The 26,165-nt window shown below is 49.2% G+C and overlaps 1 protein-coding gene and 1 long non-coding RNA gene across 4 annotated transcripts in view; one reads left to right on the plus strand and one right to left on the minus strand.

The window, feature by feature from the left end:
• PTCH1 (patched 1) overlaps positions 1-25,930 on the minus strand; it is a 71,800-nt gene extending 45,870 nt beyond the window's left edge. Inside the window, exons 1-2 of one of the 3 annotated variants that reach the window (XR_011805700.1) lie at positions 20,071-21,103; positions 18,884-19,076 (exon numbers count right to left, since the gene is read on the minus strand). Coding sequence is in view for 2 of the 3 variants with exons in the window: in XM_038170488.2 (XP_038026416.1) it covers positions 18,884-19,076; positions 20,071-20,268 (391 nt within the window). In the remaining variant the exon portion in view is untranslated. Of the gene's footprint in view, positions 1-18,883; positions 19,077-20,070; positions 21,308-25,409 lie in introns of those variants that run through there. The other 2 variants (XM_038170490.2, XM_038170488.2) reach the window with 2 other exon arrangements.
• On the plus strand, positions 18,955-24,326 carry LOC119714433 (uncharacterized). The gene is made up of 2 exons (XR_005261652.2): positions 18,955-19,094; positions 22,948-24,326. It is a non-coding gene; the product is annotated as an uncharacterized lncRNA (long non-coding RNA).
• Positions 25,931-26,165: the final 235 nt, after the last annotated feature.

Consider the following 26,165-nt stretch of genomic DNA (forward strand, 5'->3'; position numbering starts at 1 on the left):
CCCCTGTATCATATTCATTTTTTTTTTTTGTGTGTGTGTGTGTGTGAAAGGCTTATTTATTGCATTTCAGTACTTTCACTCATCAGCCTAATTCAAGTCCACCAGTTCATGTCCACTGCTGTCCTTCTGGGCAGTACTCTGTGGTATGCTAATAAAACCTGCTCTGTCTTAGAGAAATACAGGGGAGGGGGTAGAGGACCACAGTTATCCTAACCTATGTGTCTTGGAACCAGAGCTTTCTTTTGCAGCCCTTTACGCTGCAAGCACTTCAGAAGACAAAATGTCTTTCTCCTTCTTTTGTGTCTCTATGCCAGCCAAGACAATAAAGCCCCAGTTTTATGAGGACTGTGGAGTCTACCATAAACATCTACTTCTGGTACTATATTCACTCCCATTCCGCTCAGACTTAACTTTTGAATTTAGCTAGGACTTAAACCAACAAATCATGCGTCATTCAAGACAAAGGACGGCATTCCTATCTCTGCTGAAAGTGACCAACTGTTTACTATCAACAGAAATGATTGCTTCCTAATCAAGCTCCTGTCAAACCACATTAACTTCACTGAATAAGGCAGATTTAGCTAATCAAAACTGCATCACACAAGTCAGTCATCAGAACAGAAGCTGTTTTTCCCCCCTTTTTCATTCAAAACAGGAATAGCAAAACCATCCAGGAACAGGGGCACATATTCCAGAACTTAACAATAGATCTGCTGAGCATTCTTCTTAAGGCATTACATCATTTAAGTGTTTTTTTGACGGGTCCATTACATACATTTTGTCTGCCAAATAGAGTAAAGATAAATCCACAGGCAAACACGGTTACTTTATACAACATAACACTTATATACGAAGAAATTATGAAATTAAACAGCAGAGGAAAATTCTGACTGCCAAAGACTGACTACATGAAAACACAGGGACAAGACCAGAAGCAAGTGGATCACATCAGTGGCCTTGCAATGTACCAGAAGAAATAAAGAGCAAGAAGACAACAAACAAACAAAACACAGTATGCTTCTACCAGTTGTGATTTCATTTATTTTAACAGAAAATTTGCAAAGATCTCCGGAGGCTGCCATACCCAGAGGTCTGAAGCCTCCACAATCAGCTGAACAAGAATGAACTTTATGTTGTTGTTCAAACACTCTACTTGCTTTTTTAAAATGCATATATGTATCCACAGTTGGTGCCAAAATCTAAGCAAGAAACTGCTAAAAATGTCACTGAAATGCACCTAAAGCCTCTAGCCTCATTGTGTAGTGAAATTATGCAAAACTATGCTCAACATACACTCCACAGAAACTCATTCCTTATACTCATAAGAAAAAAATATACTCATAAGAAAAAAAAAAGCATATTACATTCATCATACAATTTCCACGCTATGGGACAAATGATGTAATGGAAAAAACAACCAATGATTAATATGGTGGTCTTTTGTGGTTTTCCTTTATGGACCCTATTTTCTTATATTTGGTGACAGCAACACTCAAAACGCTACAGAGTTCAAACGTGTATATGACATTGAATAAAAATGCTTCTCATTTTATTCCATATTGAAGACAGACTGAACTGTTTCCCTTTAACATTCTGGTGACAAAATCCATACATTTTTCTCCTTTTTTTTTTTTATAGATGAAATGCCACTTGATGGATTTGGAGTCCTTTCTTACATGATTTCTTATAATTTAGTGCCTTGACAGCTGAGTTGGTGGCACAAATGCCTGCAAGCCATAAGACTGGTTTAAATAGCAGATCGGTATGTGGTCGCATGGCCAATGGTAATACAAGGCAGCAGTTTGTACACTATCCTTCAAGTGCTGTCAACAGATTCTGGGTGTCTGTCCGCTGGAAATGAGATACCTTGCCTTCTGTAAAATTTAGCTAACAATAAAATTAAAAAAAAAAAAGTATTAATAAAAAATAATAACATCAGCGTGCTGGCACCATACCTCTGTTAACATATTGGGTTTCTAATGCTCAAATATGTGTTTGAAGGTGCTCAAGATAGGACTTCTTTGCTGCCAGCATTTTCGCTGCAAAATATTGGTTCTTGGGAGAAGCCCAAGTAGCTTTTTTGGAGAAGAGGAAATGTCTCCCTTTTGCCCCCACCAACACAACATCCCTCCTGGCTCTTCATGCATGGCAGAGCTGGTTTCAGCCAGTCTGCGTCCTGTACCGCTGAGCATGCTGCTGCTCCTCCTCAACCTCCCCATGGGCTTACACGGAGGCACTACATCCTTGGCCCTTCTGAAGGGCCTGAGGAGAGCAGAAGGTGTCAGTGGGTCGCTAAGAGCCGTGTGGGGACCACCGGCTCTCCCTCCCCCAGCAGCGAGGAGCAGCTGTCAGGTGGAGACCAGTTTTAGTCACCCTTAACTCGAGGCAGGCCGCAACCCTCGACCCGCCGGTGGAAGGCCCCGTATCGCCTTACCGAGCACTTGGGGCACAGTCCCAGGGTCTCCGTCATCAAACTGAAATGCCCTGGTGCATCTGAAGTGACAAGCATGCAGAAAACTAAAACTCCTTCCCCATCGTATACATTTGCACAATACCGATGCACCTTCAGGCGACACAAGAGCGAAACCATGTTTGTTTTCATCAGCACAATTGCTGATAGGTTTCCACTGACTAACCATTTTGAAGTGACTGAGTACTTCAGTTGATGTATTCACTTCTACTGTGCATGTCACGGTATTACCTACATCTTCCCCGTGATTAGCATTCAAAATGTACGCGGTATTACATTAACATGCCTATAAAAGAGCTACGGGATCTGCTGCTGGGAATTGCAGTCCCTTCCATACTGAGCAGTTTCAGGAGCAAATCTGACCTCTGCTCCACTAAGAGACTGATCTCAAATCAGGCGATGAGCGATAGCCAGAAACCACTGCTTGCTAATTTACTGCCCGTTTGTTCAAAAGGCATGAAATGTTTCTATTTCAGACTATCTTACAATGTTCCATTCCAAGTTACTGGAATTGCAACATATAGCCTGAGGTTTTGTGCTTTTTTTTCTTTTTTTTCCCAGATACCAATGCTACCTGTATTAACCATTCAATAGCTACCTTGCTTGTACGACTGTGCTACAATTACCTCAGCAGAAAGCAAGCTCTCTCTAAAAAAGAACATTTCTGAGAGCCAAACACTCGGGATAAAAGCGTTTGCCTACCATTGTGGAGTGGTGGACTTTGGGTAACCAAGACTTCCAGAAATGTCTACTGGTTTGAGGGCTTAAGTTTTTCCTTGACAAGTTTAACGTGCCTGAGTGGTGTAAAATTTTCTGGAGAACCTCCTGTGTGAAGACTATAGGCCTTAAGGTGTTTACAGATAAGCACATTTTTCCAGGATGGTAAACATGTGCCATGACAGCATTCCTGTCCAAACTTCTGACAGCGACAACTCAAGGCACTGAGCAATACCTCTAATAGGCACGAGCACAATGGTCTCATTGCATGAATGAGAAGATCTGAAAAGGTCCCAAAAGATACAGGCCCTGTTTTTAATAGATCAGATACTTAGGGGTTTAGATACCCTTACAATGCCGACATTACTGCCTAAGCATTACCCAATGCAGGCAACATCTGCCATTTGTGCTATTTTTTACCGCCACGACAAGACTGAACCAAAAAATAATAACCCTTCACGACTCGGTAATCATATAAAAGCAAAGACCAACAATTATATCCCAGTGTGGTCACCTGAGACTCAACCAACCAACCCAAAGGACAGAGAAAGACAAGAGCAGCAGCAGCAGAAGAAGAAACAGGAGGACAAGAAGAGAGCTGCAGGTGCCTTGCACCTTTGGTGCTCGCCCTGTCTCCAGGACAGCCTCCTGGAGGGGCTGCTTGACGGGTACGCCAAGCACCTCCACCAGCACTAACTTCCCTCTGCTCCTCTTCCTCTCTTTGCGCTGCTCTTATATGCTGTCCCTATTACGTGTGTACAGGGGTGTTACTCAAAACTGCTGATGGAAAAGGGGATATAGTCCATTACAACAGTGGGCAGAAGAGCCAGCCTACCACAGCCTCAGCCCCCTGTCTGAGTCGTGTACCAGGATTAGAAGTACTCATACCTGTCACACGTCACAGAAGGCACTACCCAACGAAAATTGCACAGGACTGAAACCTCCTGAAGAGAAATTGAGATATAAGACTGGAGTTCTCTGGTATGAAGATTACCCTGCCTCTTATTGGACACAGAAAAATAATGGCCTTTTGATTTAAAGCTTCCTGTTGCTCTCAAGGGAGCCTGTCTTTGTGTTCTCCTGGATGTTTGAGCTTGTGCGTGCTGCTCGCTCATCACGCTCTTTGTCAGCTACAGAATACAGTTTTTCTGCACACAGGTTGTATTAGTTAGCATCCTGATTTTTCCTGACAGAAGAGCCTGCAAGGAAGCACCTTCTTCAGAATTAAGTTCCTCTAGGCCTGGCTGGCAAAGTACAAAGGTACCGGAATTCAGTTTTCATTGAAACTGAAGTTTATTCAATATAAGAAATGGGACATTTGGCAAGTTCACTTCTTGAAATGTTTAAAAGGCTGTCTACTTGTTAAGTCAGAACTGTTGTTGATTTATGGGGTCAATGGTGGTTAATTTATTAACTACCAACTGTAAGACATTACTTCATGTATTTGATGTATGTAATATTCTAAAGATGCTAAGGATGGATCTTGTCAATCCATCAGGATTACATCATTAAACGTTTTGGTTACCTGCACTGATTTCTTTTTTTCTGTTCATTTATTTAATAATGTAAATAAAAAGAGAGAGTGCAAGTAATGCAAAAGTTAAGGAAGTACCTGAAACTGAGCTATCAAAAAAAAAAAAAAAAAAAAAAAAGGAAAAAAACCACAACCATGAGGAATGACGTGCTTGCATAGTGGTAAGCAGTCAGTGCCTTAAAGAGATTACATGGTCATTCAATGGTCTGTTCAACAGCTCAATGAAAAATGATAATCTTTATCCTGTAATTAAACATGATCTATGCTAGCACTACACTACAGTCAGTCAGAAACCCCCTGCTGCATCTAGGCTTTCTTGCAGAGCATTTACTCCACTGAATACACATACGTGCATTTGTATAGCTCACAGGGAATGGCAACAGTTTTGCCTGCCCAAGTTGAGGCAGCCTGCACTCTCCTATTTCCCTTCCCAAAGTCCAGGCAAACCTTCTACACTTCTCCCTCCCCTCCCATGCTGATGTCCAACAAAAGGACATCATCATACCTCAATATGAAGATTTAACCAGCTTCCATCTCTTTTGGCACTGCTGGCTTCAGGGAAAATCTAGAAGCAATATGGCCATCTCAAACATTTCTGTCAGGATGTGAGTTAGATAATTCTAGGCTATCTGTTATTACTTAAAAAAAAAAAAAAAAAGGCTATGGCTTACAAATATATACTAAAAAAAAAAAATTATGAAAGCCACCAAAACACTTCAAAAGGCTGCTTTTTATTTCCCAAGCCATCATACGATATGAGTTAAGTTACTTCTCACACATGCTGGGGAGGACTCCAGTGTTGCTGTTACAAATTTCATTAATGCTGACATGACTATGAATAGCAAAAATAAAAACACACATCAAAGATGACTTTTCATTCTGTCACAGTTTGACAAAGTTTAGAGCAGTGACAAGGACACAAAGCTGTCTGCAGGCTCAGGAAGACAGCCCAACAACAGCTGCCTCAGATTGCAGTGGGAAACTTTCCCTGCAATTTTAGAAGCTAAAACCTTTTCTTTCTGAAAATCAAATAAAAGCTGTTTTTACATGTATGCATCTGTATCACCCATGGGCAGAAAAAAAAATGTTATTACTGATTAGGTACAATACACAGATCACTAAAAAAAGAATATGTGTTTTTTGATGTATTTCTGGCCTCACGTCTTGAGAAACTGGAAAGTGAAATAAATAAATAAAGCCCCAAACTGACAAATTGAACAGTACAAGCTGGGAAAAAAAATACAAGAAGCTTTGAAACATACAAGAATATACAAAACAGGCAAAACTGGTAGATGTAATTCAAACTTTCCAATTAAACATAAAACGCAGTAGCTGCTTACTGAGCTGTGACACATGTCCTTGGTAACAGGATATGAGCTGTTCACCTCTGGGTCACTGGTTCTAATCCAGCCAGGAACAATAGTGACCACAAGTTGTTTACCATCTGACAGCTGTTTGCTAGCTTATGTGAAATGAGTTGGTGGTCTCCGTCCATTTCCTAATGGGCAGGTGTCCATATTATAGAAAACCACCGTCACAATTGGTATCCTTGTTGACCATCTCAACAAAGAGGCTGAGGAATGAATGGATACAGAGAGAGAACTACCCTTTCTTCCAAAGACGTGGTCCCTTCGGGTCAGAGCTGAGCCACAGGTTTTGGTGGAGAAGCCCAACTATTGAATTTTCTTGGTGAGGTACCAAAGGAATAAAGGACTCTGCTATTTCCTAGAAATCAGGGAGACAGTCTACAGATAGAATAGGTGGCTAATACAGACTGTTGCAACTCTAACAATTTATGGGTCTGTAGCAGTTCACACCTATTGGTGAGCAGAACTGATGTTCTTATTTTTATTTTTATTTTTATTTTTTTTTTTTACTTTTCAGTAATTGAAAGCAAACAAACATTTGTGCATGCTTAATAACAGGCCATAATCCCAAAACATACAGAAAGGGACCAAGATTCCAGCAGTTCTGCTGTGAAGGGCATGTAAGGGGCTTCAAGATCTAAACCTAAGGACTTTAAAACAGCTGAATAGAACTGTTTTAAGTTACTTTAACTTAAATGCGGACTTCTGCTGGGTAATATGTTAAAAACAATTTGCTGTGTTGTTCCACAGCAGTCAGCTTTCCTCTAGGCCCAACTTTTCATTTAACCTCTCAGTGCCCTTTCCTCAAATATGTAATTGTTTTCCTGTGTGGTTAAAAGCAGCATTTTGAAGTCTTTTCATCTGCACTCCTGGGATAGCACAAATTTCATCTGTACATGGAGTAGCACACAATTCGAATGCACTTTTTTTTTTTTTTAAAGGAGCAGAAAACAGTAAAGAAAAACTCTTCATCCAGAACCTTTCAGGAGATACCATGCCCTAAACAGTGCTTTTAGGAGACAGCAGAGCTAACATATAGAAAAATGAAAGGAATGAACATGTTATGAAACAGGGTACAGTTTCTTTCAAGTATTCCCTACCAGCTGCTTGCTGTACCATCTGTTGTTGCCTAAGCAGCTTCCTTCTGAATGGCTCTGCACTGAAGCAGAACTGCTCTCACTGTTGGACACAATCAGGTCAGGTCAGCACTCCCCCCAGCACCGAACCTGCTGCCTGTCACGGCTCCCCCCATCTCGATATTTCTTGCTGGCCACCAGCTCCCACGACAGTGCTGCATCTGTCAAGAGGCCCATTTTTCATAGCTTGCCTGCTATTCACGCCGCGCAGTAAAGCGCACATTTGATTTTGTGCAGGATGCAATCAGAGATTCCTGTCAGATACACTGAGAGCGCGACCATATGGCCAAGTTCATTCTAAAACAGAAAGGACTGGGAAAGAAAGTTAAACAAACGAACGAAACCACGTTACACAGAGCAATCCTGATTTTATACTTCTGGCTAGCCTGGCGGTTCAGAAAATTCTGTGTCACCACCAAGCCTTCTGCTTTCCCACTGAATGGTCTGCGCTCCCTTTAAAAGCAAAACGACCCGAAACTCTGCAAAAAGGAGGAGAAATGCCCCCGCTGCCTCAGCAGTGAGGGATGTGATGCACATTTTCCACGACTGAGCCCTGCACGTTGAGTCGAGACCCCCTGCAACCTGCCTGCGGACAGTGCCGGCGCTGGCAGCGTGTGCCTCGCAAATCACTCAGCCCCTGCCACCTCCTGCCCTGCTTCGGCCAAGCTGAGAGCACCTCTGGGCTCCCCAGAAAGCCTGAGAGCACCCCCGGGCTCCCCAGAAAGCCCCGAGGCCCCATGTCCGTGGGCTGCCAGTGGAGGCCTTGTGGGGCCCGGCACAATGGATGCCCCGGTCTCGGAGGAGCATCGCGCTGGGCTGATTTATTTCCAGCGCTGCTCCTTCTCTCTGCATCTGCGCGGGGAAACACACATCACTGGGAGCCACTTTCATGATTTTGTTGCGATCAGGATTAGCTGGATTAGGGGTTGATTCATAAGGACCCCCTGCGGCTGTGAGGAAGTTTCATCACAAGGTCAGTGTGGTGTGAACTATATTCTGTCAACACCACCACTCCTTATAGCCGGCTACAAAAAATACAAAAGAAAAAAAAAATTGCAAATGTGAAATATATGAATGAACAGTTTACGGCAACAAAGAGATTTACAGATTTCCCCATCAGATGTGTACACTTCAACGCTGTGTTCCTTTAAAACAAGAAACCTGTATTAGTCATTTTTAATTTATAAAGAATTTAGTGGTTTAGGAGGTGGGAGGAACCTGGGGAATAAGTGTAGCAACCCACACACTAAACCACAGAGGAACTTCTGGCACTTACTCTAAAACCAGTCATGCAGCTTGAAGATTGTTGCGCTGTTGAGATTTTATTACATATAATGCTGTCACCTTCAGGACTATTTAATTCCTAGCCCCCGAAGTGCAGTAAGTAACAGAGACATAAAAAAAAAAAAAATTGCGGGTTGGAATGCAGAAAGGAGAAGCCGAATTAAAGTTTTTTGTTTGTTTTTGCTCCTTAAAGCATAATTACCAACCTCTTACCTCCCCCCGAAAGGGTCCCCTCCCCCCATCATAATGACATCGCTCAAAGACAGCAACACATTTGTAGCCTGCACGATGCAAAATAAAATCTATAGTGAAAGAGGGGCACTTTTGTTTTGCATGTGTGTGTAGGGTTTTTTTTTTTTTTTTTTAAAGGAGCAGCCCCTCTCGCGCAGAACCAGGCTGTTCAATCAAAGCCTTATCTGTTATATTTCTGTCTGTCTTTCTCTTCTGTTTAGCGCATTCACCAACAAGAGAAAAGGGGGTAAAGCAATGGAGGCTTTGACCTGCAGCTGTAACACAATACTTTCGCACAGCCCTGTCGACCCCTGACATAAATTTTACACCGCAGCTGGCATTTACACACTTAACATTACCATATGTATAGCCTACTCTGTGCTAATTATGCTAATCACCTGTCTAACTCTCTGCTGCGAAAAATGGTTGTATTTAGCAGTCCACTGCCTACCAATACAGCTTACTGTGTGGCTGAAATGTACATTCAGACGGCTCTGAATGGCAAGATTTTTCCACGTTGCTGGCTTCATTCAGACCACAGAAAAATTTATTCAAGTCAACTGGTTTCGGTCCGCAACAAAAAAGTTACGAGAAAAAAGTGAGTGTGTTCCTGCCCTAACATTCTAAGTCTGCTTGCAAGCAAAATGATAAATCAATTGGTGTGGGAAACAAAAAGGGAGAAAGATTTCTATTGCAAGCCATGTGAAACTGTAGCCTATTTAAAAAAAAAAAAAAAAAAGGAAAAAAAAAAAAGAAAAAAGAAAAAAAGAATAAAAAGGTCATCCTATTTCCCCAAATCTCCAGAAAGAGCAGTTAATAGATGTTTACTCCTAATCACAATTCTCTCAAGTTGCTAGCTTTTATCTACAATTGGAAGTCATACTAAACATGTTTTAGTTTTGTTTCTTGATCTTAATAATTTTCACTAGAATATCATATTCTCCATCTGCCACTTACTTACACAGCATCAGATGCTAAACAGCAAAGGCTTCTTTTCTGAGTATGGGGAATAGCTTCCCTTTGAAAAAGCCAGTAGAATAAGAGTGGCGTAAATGAAATCAGAATCAGGCCCACGTGGAGAAACAAACAAGACAAATGCAGGAGAAACGCTCTCCGGGTAAAAGTAAACGCTTCCGTGCATCAGTTAAGTACCTGTATAATTTCTTACCATTACAGGAAAGGGAACTTACAAAGAAAAAAAATTAACCTACAATGGGTAGAGGGTTTTTTATGTTATCATGGTGTCAGTGGGAAGGGAGAGGTTTAAATGAGATCTTGAAGCTCACTTTTCTTCTGGGTATTTTGCTGAAGAGATTACACAGAGATCTGCATTGGGATTACATTCCTACAGCTATTTAAATACAGTTTATCACAAAAATAAGGTCCTATAACCCCTTTCCTCTCTGCACACACCCAAGGAAGCTATGGCAACTCAACAGATTTGTCAGATAACCCAAACGTAAATCTGATTACTGCATCACCCTTGGCAATTTCCTTTCAGGTCAGATTTGTGGAATCTCCTTTCAACTGTGTTTTCAGTGTTATGAAATAACGTGCACATGAAAAAAAACAAAAACGGAAAAACGTAAAAATAAACCTCCTATATGCATTATTGCATCTAAAGAAGATAAAGACACTGGCAGGATCTTTATTGTTAATACACAGCAAAGGATATTGAATTAAAGACAAGAAGAGTTCCGCAATGTTTATACTCAAAAGGTGCAGCAACACACCCAGTCTTTCCATTACACAGCATGAGGTCAAGAACAACCCCATGCCTCTGCCTTCCCTACTTCCCATCCTTTGTCCGCTTTCCTTCCATGTGCAAAAGACTGCTCTTCACAACATGGTAAAGAGTTTTGCCTGTCAGCAATGGCTTTTGCTTTAATATTTCACTTATTACATGCCTGTTTGACTAAATTAAGCAGCCTCAGCCAAGCCACATCTTGCTTTCTAGTATCTCAATTTCAGTTATTATTATCTGCCAGTCCAAAGTACTAATTTATCAGTGCTCTTTCAGCTCCAAAATACTGGCTGCGCAGCCAAAAACACAAATAACACTACGACTACTGTGCTTATTTCAGAGCATGTGGATTTTTCCCCCTTTCTTTTCTTTCTCTCTCTCTCTCTTTTTCTTTTTTTTTTTTTTTTTTTTTAACTAGGAGAAGGACCACCCTGCTCTCATGGCACAGAACACTATTTACATTGCAATACTTGACTGTGTAATACATCTGGCATTTTTGGGCAGGATTCCTGAGCTAGGGGCCAGAAGCCCTTAAGCAATGATTTAAGGGGGAAAAAAAAATCATCCAACTTGACTTAACAGTGCTCATTTCTAGTTTGTTGCACTTAGCTTTTGGTTACTGACTGAAAAGCAGAAATGCATCAGACAGGTAAACAAGAGAAGACTGTTTCTTTTAATTTGTCTTACTGTTAGTAAATGAAGACTGTATTACGGTTTAAGGGCTCAGTTCCAGCTTCAGGTATACGCATGTACAACACTGCACATATGCCTTAAAAATACCAGCTTTTTCTTGCTCATGAGCAATATACACATGTTTCAAATATACAACGATTACTTGTGTATTTAAAGCTGAAATTAAGTTCAGTACAATTCTCTAAAGGAGCAGCACCTTTGCAGAAAGAGTCAGGTTATGGTTCTACTCATTCCCTTACCTCTTATATATTTTGCTCAAGGACTGCAATAACTAAGTTTTCACAAAACCAAGCAGAAGTTAAAGCCAAGACATGCATTCTAAAAACCGAAATTAGAATTCTCCATACATCAAAATATATATATGATCAGCAGTTTCTGTAAAGGACTTTTTTCCTTTAGAAAACATACTTTTGCCAAGTTCAGGATGTTTATGGCAGCTCAGGTGATGCTGAATGAAAATAACAGAGAAAAACAACAGCACGTAAATATATGGATGGATGGATGGATGGATGGATATTAAACATTCCTGACAAATAAAAAAATAAGTTTAGAGAGGAAACAGGAAGAATTAAAATATTTTATCTTCTGAATTAAAAATTATTCTTCGCAGTTCCACTCCATCTATTTCTAGTGCAATGAACCACGAGCCAAGATTATTCCAAATCAACAGAGCAACATAGCCTATCGTATCTAGTACTAATAAATCATATTTAGCACACTGTAAGTAGATAATAAAACAGCACAGATCACGTAGAACAGGAGAAGAATACTTTTCTATTCTTGATCCCTGGACATGGAAATGAAATGGCCATTATGCACAGAAGTGCAGAAATGATACTTCAAAGTGCCGAGTTTTCTGTTGTGAGGCACCACCTCAGGAATCTGCTCCCCCAGTAAATCAACAGTAGAAACTCATCCAGTTTCTGTAAGTACGTGGTGGTTTTACACAATGCAAGTTCTGTAGCTGAATCTTTATGAACTCTTGACACATCTTACTGCAAAACAGTCATTCAGCCATTGAGGGATTTTACTGGTTTCTTCAAGTTTTCCCAGGTACAGTTACTAACAAATACAAACAGGGAAAGACCTCCTGCATACTACAATGCAGCAGACACAGAGAGATGAGGGGAACCAAAGGCATACTGAAGATAAATAAGGATGACCGAGGAAAATATATCTAATTGTATGGTAGCCACAAAGAAGAATGAACTTTTGAGTAAAATTCTGTAATTCCAGTTCCTGCTGAACTCCAAAAAGAGCAGCTAGATGCATGCACATCCACGCCATCATCTGTAGAGAGAAACAACACTGTGCAAAGGCTTGAAGACTGAACTTTATTCTACAGACAGGAGAAAATGCCTGACAAGGAACAGTCCCACAAGGTCTATAATCCAAACACTACTTTAACCAATCAGAATATTCTTGAAAAGCTAACTGTGGGGCAGAAAACTTTACAAGCAGAGTTTTACCTGGATGCTCATAGGCTGAAGTACATAATTCACTGTTAAGTTAAAAGGGGTAGTGCATAAATGCCCATGAGTGTCAAAAGGAGAACATGTTCCATTAGACACCAAAAGGAAAGCTGTTGCAGACACATTAAAACTTGCATTCTAGTGGACACAGCTCCAACAGGTCACAGGGAGGTCAGCTTTGAAGGAGAAATCCAAATGAAATATAAACATGGCATTGTGGAAACCAGACAAATCTCCCATAGCTTTGTCCAGCCAGCACTAATCTAGGCATCAGCTGTGGTGCATAATCTAAACAAAGGGATCAGTCGGTTCATACATCTGGAAGCTGTCATATTTTGGAGCCTCCTAACAGTTATGTGTAACTGAAATATCCACTTGCGTGTAATAGCCTTTAAATTTGTTGTGCGGTCAAGAACGTGCATACACTATGTAGTATTACTACTTTCTGGGGAGCCACCACAAATACTATTTAATAACAGGGCTTTGACCACCTCTTCCCACGGAAATATTAAATCATGAAAATAGATGGATTCGGGGTAAGGAGGCAGTTTTCCTTAATGCATTTTCTGTTGAAAGCAAGTTCGAGTACCCATGGCTTTTAGAGTTCACTCTTGCCTGAACCCAGTGTCTGCTGAGGAACAATGAAGAAAGAAGGCCCATTCTCTACCAAAAAAAAAAAAAAAAAAAAAAAAAAGTCCATTTAACAGGTAACAGGAGGTGGTAGCAAACCGGCAAACCGCTCACCCATACCTATACCCCAGGGGATGTTCAGACTGGACATTAGGAAAAACTCTCCTGTGAGGGTGGTCAGACACTGGAACAGGCTTCCTAGCATGGTGGTCGACACCCCGTGCCTGTCAGACTTCAGAAGCCACCTGGTCAATGTCCTCAATGACATGCTGTAACTTTTGGTTAGCCCTGAAGTGGTCAGGCCATTGGACTTGAAGATCTCTGTAGGTCCCTTTTAATCGAACTTTTCTGTTCTGTTCTGTCCTACACCTCCACAGAGCACCTCAACTACAGCAGCAGACAGCCTGACGGCTGAGCCAGCCTACTGCTTACCTATACTCCCCCTGTTCCAGCTCCATAGCAGCAGCATGGGGGCCAACAAGAAGGCAATGTGGATTTCAACTATTCTGCTTCGCCCCAGCATTTCTGCATGGAAATCACCAGGCTCTCCACAACTAGCAAAATGCCCTTGTGCCCCGTTCACGACCAGCAAAATCCGCGGGGTGTGGGAAGTCACTCACAGCTCAGGAGAGAGGAAGCGAGGAATGGTGCAAGCAAGGCAGCAGTTCAAACAGACATTGCAACAGAGGAGAGCACAGACCCTCCCAGACAAGGATCTACAGGGCGCATTCTGGCACGCACATTAGCCACAGCATGTTAGGTTTGGAAATAATGATGACGATTACTTTTCTGGAGCCTTGAGTAAATTAAACGCCTCTGAAGTCTGAAAGGCAGAGGGACCCAGGCTACCCTGTGGTTACAGCCTAGGTGGGTGTGAGCTCCCCAGAAGAAGGCCCTCCTCTTGCCCTTCCCACAGCAGGGGCCCTGTCAGCCTGCTGCAGCTTCCTACCAGCGCCGGGCAGAGGCCTGGCCATGCTCAGGTTATTCTGCCTTCTGCCACTGCATTCGCTGAGCTCAGGATTTTGCCCTTCGCCTTCTGAATGACCCCATATGGTCACTGGCAATACCTTCACTGAAACTCTTACGGGAGTTTAAACACCAAAACTGGTTTGTTTTTGCTTTGGATGCAGGAGCCTTTCAGCAGGGAGCACCAACCCTGAGCAGCGAGTGATGTGGACACCTGTCAAGATGAACCCTGACTGAGAGCCCGAGTGACTCTGATTTCAATAACAGGCTCGTAAAGGACAACGATCATACAACCACATCACTAAAACCTTAAAATGCCTTTTATTAACATGTAAGCATAAGAAAACAGAGGGGGACTCACTCCACAGAAACGTAATACCCATTGTCCTGATGTTTTCACCCACAAACATCATGTAAAGCCTAAAAACTAGGATTTGATGTTGATCTTCAAAACAGAAGCATGGATTGAAATACAACCCCATTTCGATCAACAAACTTCAAACACAGCATGCGGCCTATAGGTGATGGTTCTACAGCCCTCACATGGGAACACCGCTGGCACGTTCATGTTTGAGAAACCACACTGTAAATCGCAATCGATTCAAACAAACAAAACAGCAGGCTTGGAAACTTTCCAGATAAGCACCTTTCAATGAACCCTTACACACTCTGAGGCGCACAACACGGTGCGAGGCAGAATTCAGAGATCAGCAAGTGTTGCAGGAAACTGCTGGACTTGGTGATGCAATGGGACACGACTCCCCACACTGTCTTGCAGCCCACCGAAATCCTGCCCCAGAAGTAAGTGCTGTGGTGGTGTGCCTCAAACAGTACTTAGCACTCAGCTGCTGCGAACAAGCGCGAGTCTTTGTGGAAGAACTGAATTACAACTGACTGGGTCAATTCCTGCTAACTGTATTGAAACCAAACATGTTACTCCGGACCACTCACATAAATTTGTCTCCTTAAAACAACAATTCACAAGGATCTGTTCCTCTACTGTTCTTTTTTTTTGTTTCTCCAAAGAATACTAGTGTAAAGTTAACTGATGCCTTAGGCAGAACTTAAGAATAACTTCCCTCTCCACCTGCACTTGATCTTGCTGGGTTAAGCAAACTGAGAAGCTACGGAAATAATACTGATTCCTGCATCACTCACATGCTTTCCTCTTCTTCACCTCACTCTTGTGTTGCATGGGTGAATTAATGTATTTTAAGATGGGTTAGCCGCAAGTACGACAGTAGAGTCACTTGGTTTCTGCCCCTTAAGAGCAAAAGAAAATACTACTACACATCACTCAAATCTTCGCTTACAGTTTGTTGTACACACTTAGCGCTAATTCACTGACAATGAGAGAACACTTTGTTCCAAGTACCAAAACTGATCTTTCTTTGAGACTACTGAGGCATTTTCTCTTCCCTGCAGGTCGTCCTATCCCTGCTTGTATCACACACCCTCTTGCTTCCAGCTGCTGTAACGAAGGGTCTCTGCGCGTTAGACCTTGGTTAGCTGTGCAAAGAGGACTACCAACACAGAAAACTACTCGCAGAGGGAAGAGTTCAACTGAGCTACAGATAGCACAAAAACTTCAGAAAGCAAGAGAGTAAAGAAAGACCACTGCGATCTTTGACCTCTTAGAGAAGAAAAAGGCATGAAAAAAAGGCGAGGAAAAAAAATCCCAAGACAATGGCAACATGAAATGAAGTATCAGGGAACAACACGAGAGCATCTCTCCCCTTATGAGCTGCGCCAATTAATGCCATTCAAGGCACTGCAGCAGTCAAATTTCAAGCTCCACTTAGCCGAATCTTCTCTGGAGCCACAAAACTACCTTCTTTCAGGAGGAAAGGCTGTAAATTTACATGTGTGACTGCTGTTCACAGGCCAGGGTCTTAGAGTGCCTATTAGAGTGGTAGCAGAAAACATAACCAGTTATGGGCATGATTTCTTTTCCATCCAGAGCACTTCCTAGTTATGAATGGATGTTTCTAAAACCTCGTCTGTGTCCAACAAAATTCAGTCACAGAGGAAATCAATGCAAAGCCCTTTTTGTTCTCTCAAGGGTGTACGATGTATAAAGATGCTAAACAGTCTCTGCAACTCCAGTGTACACGGACACCCACACATAGCAGTTCAACTAAAGCCTAAGGGCTGTGGATAACATTAAAATGCCGGTCTGGGATTTGTTTGTGCAAGACACTACAGTGAGCACCCTACAACAGGAAGGTGTGCGTGCAGGGATGACAGACCTGCTGACGGGCCGGGGAGAGCCACGTGTGTGGCCCCCTCAAGGGTGCCAGCAAGACAGACCGCAAGACAGGAGGCACAGACTGGGAGCACACTGCGGGGCACGCAGCAGGAACTGAAGTGCTCTGAACAGCAGCCAGAGCAGGGCTGGGTTTTTAAAAATAAATAAAAAAAAAAAAGAAATGCTACTCTGCAACACGTAGTGCCAAGAAACAATTTGAGAGGAAAGCCACTTTGGTATCAGGAGGCCAGGAGTGTTGGCACAAATTCTGAAAGAGAGAGCCTACTACAAGAAAATTGAAAGAATGATGTTTTGGAGATCTGTTTTGCTTTTTCTCTCTTTGAAAGTTTGCCTACCAGGTGGGTTTCTGAACTTCTTATGTAAATATTTCAGCCATAATAGCTTCAGGCCCAGACTACTAAGCATTTATCTTGGAATGTGGATGGTCTTAAAACTCATTCAAACTTCACTTCACTATTTTTAATTAATTGTGTTATAGTTTTAAAGCAGCCGTTTACTTCTAGCAAACTTCAGCACTGTGTTATGTTCCATGCTCCATGGTATTCAGAAATGCACCATATAAAACCAGTCTCTTTGTGTAAATACTGCCAATTTATTCAGCAGTAATAACTGTAAAAAGCTTCAGTAGCAAATCAAAACTCATTTTATTGCAACTGTGACTCGAAACATATTTCGAGTAATCTACCATATTTGGCCAACGTTGCCCAGTTCATTCAAATTCTTGGTAAACAAAAGGTAAAGGCAAAAAGAAGACTGTTATTTTAATAAACAGTGCAATTCAGACGCTGCTTCCATTAAAAGAAAGCTTGACCTACTGGGCCCCTTAGTATAACAACCTCCACAGAGCGTACTTTAACTACAAGCTCAGGAGGGAGGACTGGGTATCCCAAGCTCAGCAAAGTGAGTTTGGTCACCGCTTTCCACTCCTGCCTAGGAAGAACACCACTTCAGACACTACCTCTCTCTGTACCTCTTCCATTTCAAATGCTCACCCTGTACTTCTGCCTGCAGTTTAGCCACAGAAACACGCAATTGCTGTTCATTAGGTGTATTTGTATAACAGCCTTGTTCATGACCAGAAATGTACAGTCTCCACAATTTAGCATGCTTTTTTTTTTTTTGTGTCGCGTTGCACTAGAACATGAACACTGTGAGTTAATTTAAATTAAAACCAGAATATTTTATATCAATGTGATTAGCTAGCCATTTTGCACAACCTAGACACACAAGGGTTTTTAAGCTTTCTCCATTTAAACCAAGTTTTAATATTTGCCTTATTTAATTCTAACATGGAAAGCAATCTCAAATCGCACGGGTCAGCTCTGTACAACCAGCTGCCTCGTGCATCCACCTTGGCCATAAAAGCCTCAGAGACCAATTTCAGTGAGGTTTCGCGCTCAGGACCTCCCCATGCACCCAAGGAGCCGCAACGCCAGCAGAAGAGGTCAGGGCAGTAACTGCACCGAGTGACTATTCCGCAAAAACGCATTTTTTCCCCGACAGCTGGATTTTTCGCTGCTGGGCCAGCCACACGGGCTCGGTCAGCGCGCGGTCTCGGAAAAGCAGGTGGCGTTAGGAGGGGATCACCCGTCCTCGCAGCGGAGCCGTGACGGGAGAGCAGGGGGAACCCGCCTGGACCCAGCATTTCAGCCTGACACCGCGAGCAGCAGCGCGGCCAGGCAAAAAAACAAAACAAAACAAAAAAAACGTTGAGAGGAGCCGTTTCTTTCCAACGGTCTGCGCTGCTGGCTGAGGGGCGCAGCACCCGGGGACCGTCACAGGGCGGCCGCAGCCACCCCCCGCAAGGCAGAGCCGTGCTCCCGCAGCCCTGCCGCTTTTTATTTATTTATTTATTTTATTTATTATTTTTTTTTATTTTCCGCCCCGCGACGAGCGCTCGCCCCCCCCGCCGCTGAAAGCCGTCCAGCAGCAGGGACCACACACAGCCCGCCCGCCCCCTTCCCCCCCTCACACACCCCCCTCCCCTCCCCTCCCCGCCCCGCGGGCGTGCGCACTCCCAAGATGGCGGAGGGGCGCCCCCTTCCTCCTCCTCCTTCCTCCTCATCCTCCTCCTCCTCCTCCTCCTCCCGCCGCCCTCCCGCACGGCGCCGAGCCCCGCAACCCGCCGCGCGGACCAGCCGCTCCCCCGGCTCTGCGCTTCGCCTCCCGTCCGACACCGACACCAACACCGTCCCCGTCCCCCCCCGCCGCGGGCGGCGAAGTGGTACCGCCGAGCGGCGGTTGTGCCGCCCCGCCAACCGCCCGCCCAACGGCCGCGCCAACCGGCGGCCGGCCCCCGGCACCGGCGGGCACGCGTCAGGGCCGGTGCCCGCCTCAGGGCCGGTGTCCGCCCGCGCCCCGGCGCCTTACCTTCCACCCACAGCTCCTCCACGTTGGTCTCGAGGTTGGCGGCCCGTAATCCGACAGCGAAGGCCCCGAAAATGAGGAGGCCGACCACCAGGAACTTGCCGCAGTTCCTCTGAATGTAGCAGCCCAGTCTAAAGAGCAGTCTCTGAAACTTGGCTCGCAGCCACAGCGGCGCCTTCCTCCCGGTCGCTCTCCCCTGCAAGGCAACAAGGAGGTCAGTCGGTACCGGGCCGCCACCGGCACCGCTCGCCACCACCCGAGCCGCCCCTCCCCCGGGCACAGCAGGGAGCCCCCGCCGGGACCGAGGCGGCCGGGCCGGCCGGGAGCAGGCAGCCGGCCCCCCACCCCCCCCGCACACAGCCCGGCCGGCTGCAGGCAGCACCCAGGCGGTGAGCAGCGCTGCGCCATCAGCAGCTCGTTCCCACAGCGTGTGCGAGCGGCAGAGGGCAGCCACATGGATCTCTCCCTTTTTATTTTTATTTTTTTTCCCTCCCCCTTTGCTCCTCTCTTCCCCCCGTTCCCCTCCTTACACAGCCCGCAGATCCGCTCCCTGCAAACGCGGCTCCCGGGGCCGCTCGCTCCCGGCGTCTTTTGGGGGCCGGCGGCCGGCTCCATCCCCGCCCGGCCCGAGCCGGCAGCCCCCCGGCCGGCGGGGGGTGGCGATGTGCTCGCGGCGCTGCCTCCCCTGCCGGCCGCGGGGGGAGGAAGGCGCTGCGCGCTGCCCCCGCCCCGGGACCCCCCTCCTCCGGGGGCAGCCCCGGCGTTGCGTGCGCTTGACAAAAGCACGGCTTCTGCCAAGAAAGCGGCCGCTCGCCCGCCTCCCCCGGTCCCGTCCCGGTGCTCGGGGCGCTGCGAGGGGACGGGGAGGAGGAGAGGGAGCGCCCCGAGAGCCCCGCTCACCGCGGGAGCAGGCACGGGCGGGGAGGCAGGAAGGGAAGGAGGGCACTCTCTCCCGCACGAACAGAGTCACAGACGTCCCTCTCTTTTTTCCCAGCATTTTATTGGTGGCTGTTGGGTTTCCATCTCCTCCTTCCACCCCCGCGGGAAAGCACGCCACCCCCTCCCCCGCCGAAAAAAAAAAAAGAAAAAAAAGTTAAAAAAAAAAAAAAAGCCAGCGCTGGCGCTCGCGCGGCGCTCCGGGGGGAAGGAAAAAAAAAAGAAAAAAAAAAAAAGGGAGAGGAGGGAAGCACCTTTGCGATCTGCTCCAGGGCGAACGCCGCATCGCAGTAGCTCGGCCGCTGCAGATACTCCCGGTCGGGCGCCGCGGCGCGCCGGCTGCCTCCGCTCCTCCGCCGCCTGCCGCCGCTCCTCGCCGCCCGGCCGGGGTGGCCGCCGCCGCCCGCGCTGCTGCTGGTCTCCGGCTCCGAGGCGTTAGCGGCCGAGGCCATGTTGCCGCCGCCGCCGCCGGCGGGACGGGGGAGCTGCCGCTGGCGCTGCCGCGGCGAGGCCCGGGGGGCCGGGGGCGCGGCGGTGGCCCGCGGGGCGCGGCGGGGGCCGCGGGGCGCGGCGGGGGCGCAGGGGGCTGGCGGCGCTGCGGGCCGCGGGCTGCTGCTGCTGCGGGGGCTGCCGCGGCTGCGGCTGCGGCTCCGGCTGCTGCTGCTGCGGCTGCTGCTGGGGCTGCTGCGGCGCGGCCGCCTCACGCGGGGCGCGGGGCGGCGGCTGCCGCCGCGGCCGCTCCGGCCGAGTCGCTCCCCGCGCCTCCCATTGCCACATCGCACCCCGAGGTGCCGGCGGCCGCTCCCCGCGCCCAGCGAGGTGGGACGGGCGGGCGGGCGCGACCCCCGGCCCCCCCCGGCTGCCGCCGCCGCCGCCGCGCTGTGCTCGGCTCCCGTGGAAATCGCCTCCTCCGGCCGCCGCTGCCTCCCTCCGGGGAGCCGCTGTCCGCGGCGGCGCTCAGCGGCGGCGGCGCGGCGGCGTTGCGGCGGGCCGCGGCGGCTGCTGCTGCTGCTGCTGCTGCTGCGCTGCCCGGCCGCGCTGCACCATCCTGCCTCAGCGCCGGGCTGCTTCCCGCGGGCCGCGGGGCCGGCGGGGCTCCGCGCTCGGCCCCGCCGCGGCGGCGGGCGGGCGGCTGCCTGGCGCTCTCCCCCGGCGTGTGCGCGGCAGCGGCGAGCTGCAGCCCCTCGGCTCAAGAGATGAGATGAAGAAGAAAAAAAGGACTCTCTCCATTTGGATAAAGAGGAGGAGGGGTGGGAGGGGGGGGAGTAAGAGAGGAGAGAGAGCGAGAGAGGGAGAGGGAGAAAAAAAAAAAGAGCTGAAAGCCCGCCCCTGGGGCTGTCAGATGGCTTGGGTTTCTGCGAGGCGATTGGCTCGGGGAGGGCAGAAATTACTCAGCAAACATGACTATTATTAGCTGCTTAGCAACAGCTCACCAAAGTAGAGAGACCACCCAGGCAGGCAACCCTTGTGTGTGCATCTCCAGCTTCAGGGGGAGCCTTAAAGAGATCCAGCCTTCTTTGCATGCAATACTTCCATTAAGGAATGCCTCCCCCACACCGCCTCCCCCCCCTTTCTTCTTCGTTTTCTTTTCAAGAAAGTTTTTTTTTTTCTTTTTCTCTTCTCTTCCCCCCCCCCTTTTTTTTTTTTTTCGGCCGGGATGCTTGCAGACAAATGCACGCCGCAGAACTTTCTCGCGATCGACACGCAGAAATATATATTATTTTTTTTTCCCTCTCTTTTAAAAAACAGAGGGAAACGGGGGGAAAGTAGCATTAAACGATTTCTAAAGCCCTTAAAAGAAAATCCTTTTAGAGGCACCTTGGCCTCAAGCTGCAACAAATACTGGGAGGTCCGAGCTGAATTCCCAGGCTTGCAGAAATAATGACAGGGTGGTGGATACTGCGGTGGAAAGTGCCAGATTTTTCTCCCTCTCTCTTTCTTTTTTAACTAAAGAGGAGACTCGCTTCCATGCAAGAAAACCACTCCGTCCAGTTAGAAAAACACAATGAAAACTTAACACTTGAGGGATTTAAAGCCGCGCGGTAGCCAGCCTGTTTCAACTTAGGGCTCATTCTTTAACTGAAACCTGAGGAAAGCCACTTTTAATATGTTTTTAGTGTAAAAATCCATGAAGCGCAGGCTGCCTGGCCGCGCTAAACACTTCTCGCACTATACGTGATTGTTTACTTTTTTGGCACGGCTGCTCGCCGTCTCCGCTCATTGAGGACCAGCCATTAATTGCGGCCGCTACAGCTGCGCGCCTCCCCCGCCGGCTGCGGAGGGGCTCCGCGCCCCGGCGCGCTCGCTGGGGACGGGGGCTTAAAAAGTGGGATAAAAAGAGAAAAAAGGCCCCTGCCGAGCCTCCGTGGGCAAACCGGCGGGGACACGGCCGGCCCCGGGCGATGCTGTGGCCTTTCCCCCCCGCGTCCCCGCAGCCACCTGGTGGCCGCGGGCGGCGCGTCCTGCCCCGTGGGGCTGTGCCCTGCGTGGGGCTGTGCCCTGCGTGGGGCTGCCCGCAGCGGGGCTGCCCGCAGCACATGTGGGCGCGCAGCTGCGGGAGGGGGAAGCCCACGGGGCTGGAGGCGGCTTTCTGCTGGGGGCTGCAGCCCACACCTGGGAGGGAGGGAGAGAGAGAGAGAGAGAGAGGGAGGGAGGGAGGGAAGGAGGAAGGGAGGGAGGGAAGGAAGGAGGCAGGCAGGCAGCCGCCTCTAACTCAAGTTTCAGCCGTGCATCGCGCTGGGAGCCGACGTGCCACCAGGTCTGAGCGGGGCTGGGGGCGCGGAAGGAAGGGGCCGGGGGAGAGAGAGGCGTTTGGCTGCAGCCTCCCAAGCCCGGGAGGACTGCCCCGTCCCTGCAAGCACCTCCAGCCCCCGGGGCTGCCCCCCGCCTCCTGCCTGCTCGGCTCTGCGCAGCAGCCCGGTGACCTCCGGTCCTCGCTCCTGCTCCCAGAACCCAATCTGAGGACTCAAATTTAACAAGCGCTATCTTAATCTCCCCTCTCTCCCTGTGGTCTGGAGGGATTTTTTTTTTTTTTTTTAAAGCATACACAAGAGATGAATTACTGCAGGGATCTAATTGGCCTTGTTTCTGTGTGTGTGTTTTTTCTTTCTTTTTTTTTTTTTTTCCTCAAGGAAGAAGTGTCAGTGTAAAAGTCTCCACTTGGGTGGTCAGAGCAGTGGCTGCCCCCACTTTGCCTCATCGCTGATGCCTGCGTGCTACATTCCCAGCGATAATGTTGTTCCTAATCAATCTGCCCTTATTTACATTTGTAAGCACTGCTGGCTGTGATATGCATGGGCCTTGTGTGCAACTGCTCCTCCACACCAAGGGCTGCTTCTGCCTTCAGCAGCTCGCCTGGGACCTGCAGATGTCTTATCTCGGACTTGCCCTGTGGCCAAGGCCCGGGAAGGTGTCCCCGCGGGTGGAGTGGCTGCAGTCTGCAATCTGACTGAAATACGCCTGGTCTCCCCTGCTCCTGGACCGCCAGGGCTGGCACGCAAGAATCCCGGGGCTTCATTTTACAAGGCTTTGCCTCTTGCTTGGGTCACCTTCGTGCTCACCGCAACCCCAGACACCGCACAGCTCCACGCTCCCCGCAGCCACGCGAGGGACCAGCCCCGGCAGGGTGTGCAGCGCCGTGACCCTGCTTTACTGTCACGCGTCTCTGCAGGTTGCCCATCACCTGCGGACCGCAGCAGCGCCGGGGTGCGGGGCCTGCCCTTCCCCTCACCCCACCCCACGGGGGGGCTGCGGAGCCCACCCGCGGGGCGCTGCCTTGGCGTGTCCCCCCGGCCCCGCCACCGCGCAGGGGCACGGAGGCGGCGGCACGGAGCCGGCCCGCTCCCCCTCCTCAGCCCGGCAAGCAAAGGGAGCTGCTCGAGCCAGCTTGTCAAAATAATGCGGCTAATTACCCCTGATCTCCTTTAATGGAGAGCCGCTCTGCACGCCGCAAAGGAGCAAATGAGGGATCTACAGCGCCGGCCCGGCAGAGCGGGCGTTTCTCCCCGCGGAGGGCTGCGGGAGATGCGCCTCCCGCGGCCGCCGGCCCTCCGCGCTGCCCCGCCGGGGCCCCGGGAGCTGCGGAGGGCGGCGGCCGCAGCTGCAGCCCCGTCCCCGCCGGGAGACACCCGGCGGGCATCCCGGCTGCAGCAGAGCTTGTCCTGCCCGGCGAGGGGCTTTAGCCTTATAAACCCAAGTCGTCTTCAAAACAGATTTTTTTTTTTTTTTTTTTTTCCTTCTGGCACGGTGCCCTGCCACTTGCAGGACTTTAATGCGCACGCAGGGGGGAAAGTTACACTGAACAGTTTTTAGCCAGCCCGGACAACACCGAGCCTGTGTAGCGATATAGCTCAAGTCTTGCATTTGGCAGAGGGCAGGGCATTCATTTTCATGATCTCTGCCATCGGGTCTCGCAGAAAAAAAGCTGAGCGACACGATCTCTTTGACCCACTGCTGGAGCAACAAATTTATTAGAGATATAGGCGTGAGAAATGAAAAGGAAGTAAAACAATTCAGGCTCATTGTATGTCTTTCTTTCATACTGCTAATCCGGTTTACACATCACGCCTACATGTCTCAATAGGGCTTTATACACTGTGGCAAAGGCAGAAGAAAATAAAAGGTGTGTGTGTGAGTGCGTGCGTGTGTGTGCATGTGTGTGTGAAATAAGGATAAAAACAGAGAAGCCCGAGACGTTTTAATTCAGAGTCAGCTGCCGGTTTTATATCTACCGGCTCTTGAAAGCAAATAGATTTTAAAGGATTCCTCCTTCCCCCCCTCCCTCCTCAGCCCTAGCAGCGTGTCCGCAGGCACAGTGTCGGGTGATAATCCTGCCCCGCCGCGGCTGTAGCGCGGCCCCGGCCAGACACCAGGTACACCCACCGGGCCGGTGCCCAAGCGACGCGAGAGACCCCCGGGCCACAAGCCCCACGCCGGCTGGCCGGGAGCCGGCACAGACCCACCTTGGCTCAGGCGTGCCCCTTAGCACCAGCCCCCTCCTCGCTCGGCCCCCCGCCGGGGGGAGGCATGTCGGCGAGCATCCTTCCCCCCAGCCCCGGCACACGGCGGGCAGGGCCGGTCCCCGCGGCGCAGCGCCCGCACAGGGCTGCCCGGTGCCCGCAGAGGTACCGCTGCCTCCGGCGGGGCCGCCCGGCAGCATCGCCGCCGTGCCGCACGGCCTGGCCCCGGGGGGGGCTGGATGCTGCAGCGCGGCAGGTTGGCGGCGCCGCCGCTCGCACAGGTGCAGGGGATGCGGGTGCCGAGCACAGACCCCCGCGGGGACGCTGGAAGGCACCGCGGGGACGGCGCTTCCCCGGGGGGGGGCTCTTCCGACGGGCGCAGCCGCTGGGGGACACACAGCGGGGACACGACGCCGAGCCCCCCCCCCCGCTGCCGGGCAGGACGGGAGCCACGGCCCCGCACGGCCCCGCACGGCCCCCGCCGCCCCCCGGCCCCGCACGGCTCCGCCCGCCCCCTCCGCCCGGCCCCGGGCCCTCCGCCGCGGGGGTCCGCGCAGCGCCCCCGGCACCGCCCCAGCCCCCGGCCCCCGGCCCCCGGCCCCTGCCCCCGGCCCCGGGGTCGCCCCGGCACCTACCATCGCTGCCCGTGCGCCGCCGGAGGGCCGGTGCCGCCTCGCTCAGCGCCGCTGGCGGCTGTCGTGGGGCATCAGCCTCCTCGTCCTCGGCCCCCCTCGCGTCCGCTCGGCTCGCTGCTCCCGATCCCTCTTCTTTTCCCTTTTGTTTCTTTTTTCTTTTTTCTTCCTCTCCCTTTTCTTTCCTCCTCTCTTTCTTTATATTTTTTATCTTTCTTTCCCACTCTCTCTCTTTCTTTCTCTTTTCCTTGCTTCCTTCCTTCCTCGTTTCCTTCCTTCCTTCCTCCCTTCCTTCCTCTCTTCCTTGCTTCCTTCCTCCTTTCCTCCTTTCTTTCCCTCCCTCTCTTCTTCTTCTCCTCCTCCTCTTCCTTCTTCTTCTTCTCCTTTTTTTTTTTTTTTACCCCAAAGGAACCGAAAGTGTAAAAAAAATAACCCTCCTAGGTTGCAGGCATTCTGCAGAGTGCTGGAAAGGCTCACAATTACATGCCTGTTTCTATTAAGCAGCTCCATCGTCCTCCATGTGGGTGGTCTGGCTCTCAATAGGCAGGACCTGTCAGGGTCACGTGACGAGCCCGCAAACTTTACCCCTTTACAATAAACTCCGGGAAAAAAGCAAAGGAAGCGGGAGCCCCGTGCCGACCGCCCGGACCCGGACCCGCTGCCCCCCGGCACAGCGCCCGGGTCTCCCCCCTCGGCCCCCCGGAGGATGGGGAGCAGGGAAGGTGCCCGCCGGTGGGGCGCAGTCTGCCTGCCAAATGT

This window comes from Anas platyrhynchos, chromosome Z, assembly GCF_047663525.1.
Source record: "Anas platyrhynchos isolate ZD024472 breed Pekin duck chromosome Z, IASCAAS_PekinDuck_T2T, whole genome shotgun sequence".
Taxonomy (NCBI): domain Eukaryota; kingdom Metazoa; phylum Chordata; class Aves; order Anseriformes; family Anatidae; genus Anas; species Anas platyrhynchos.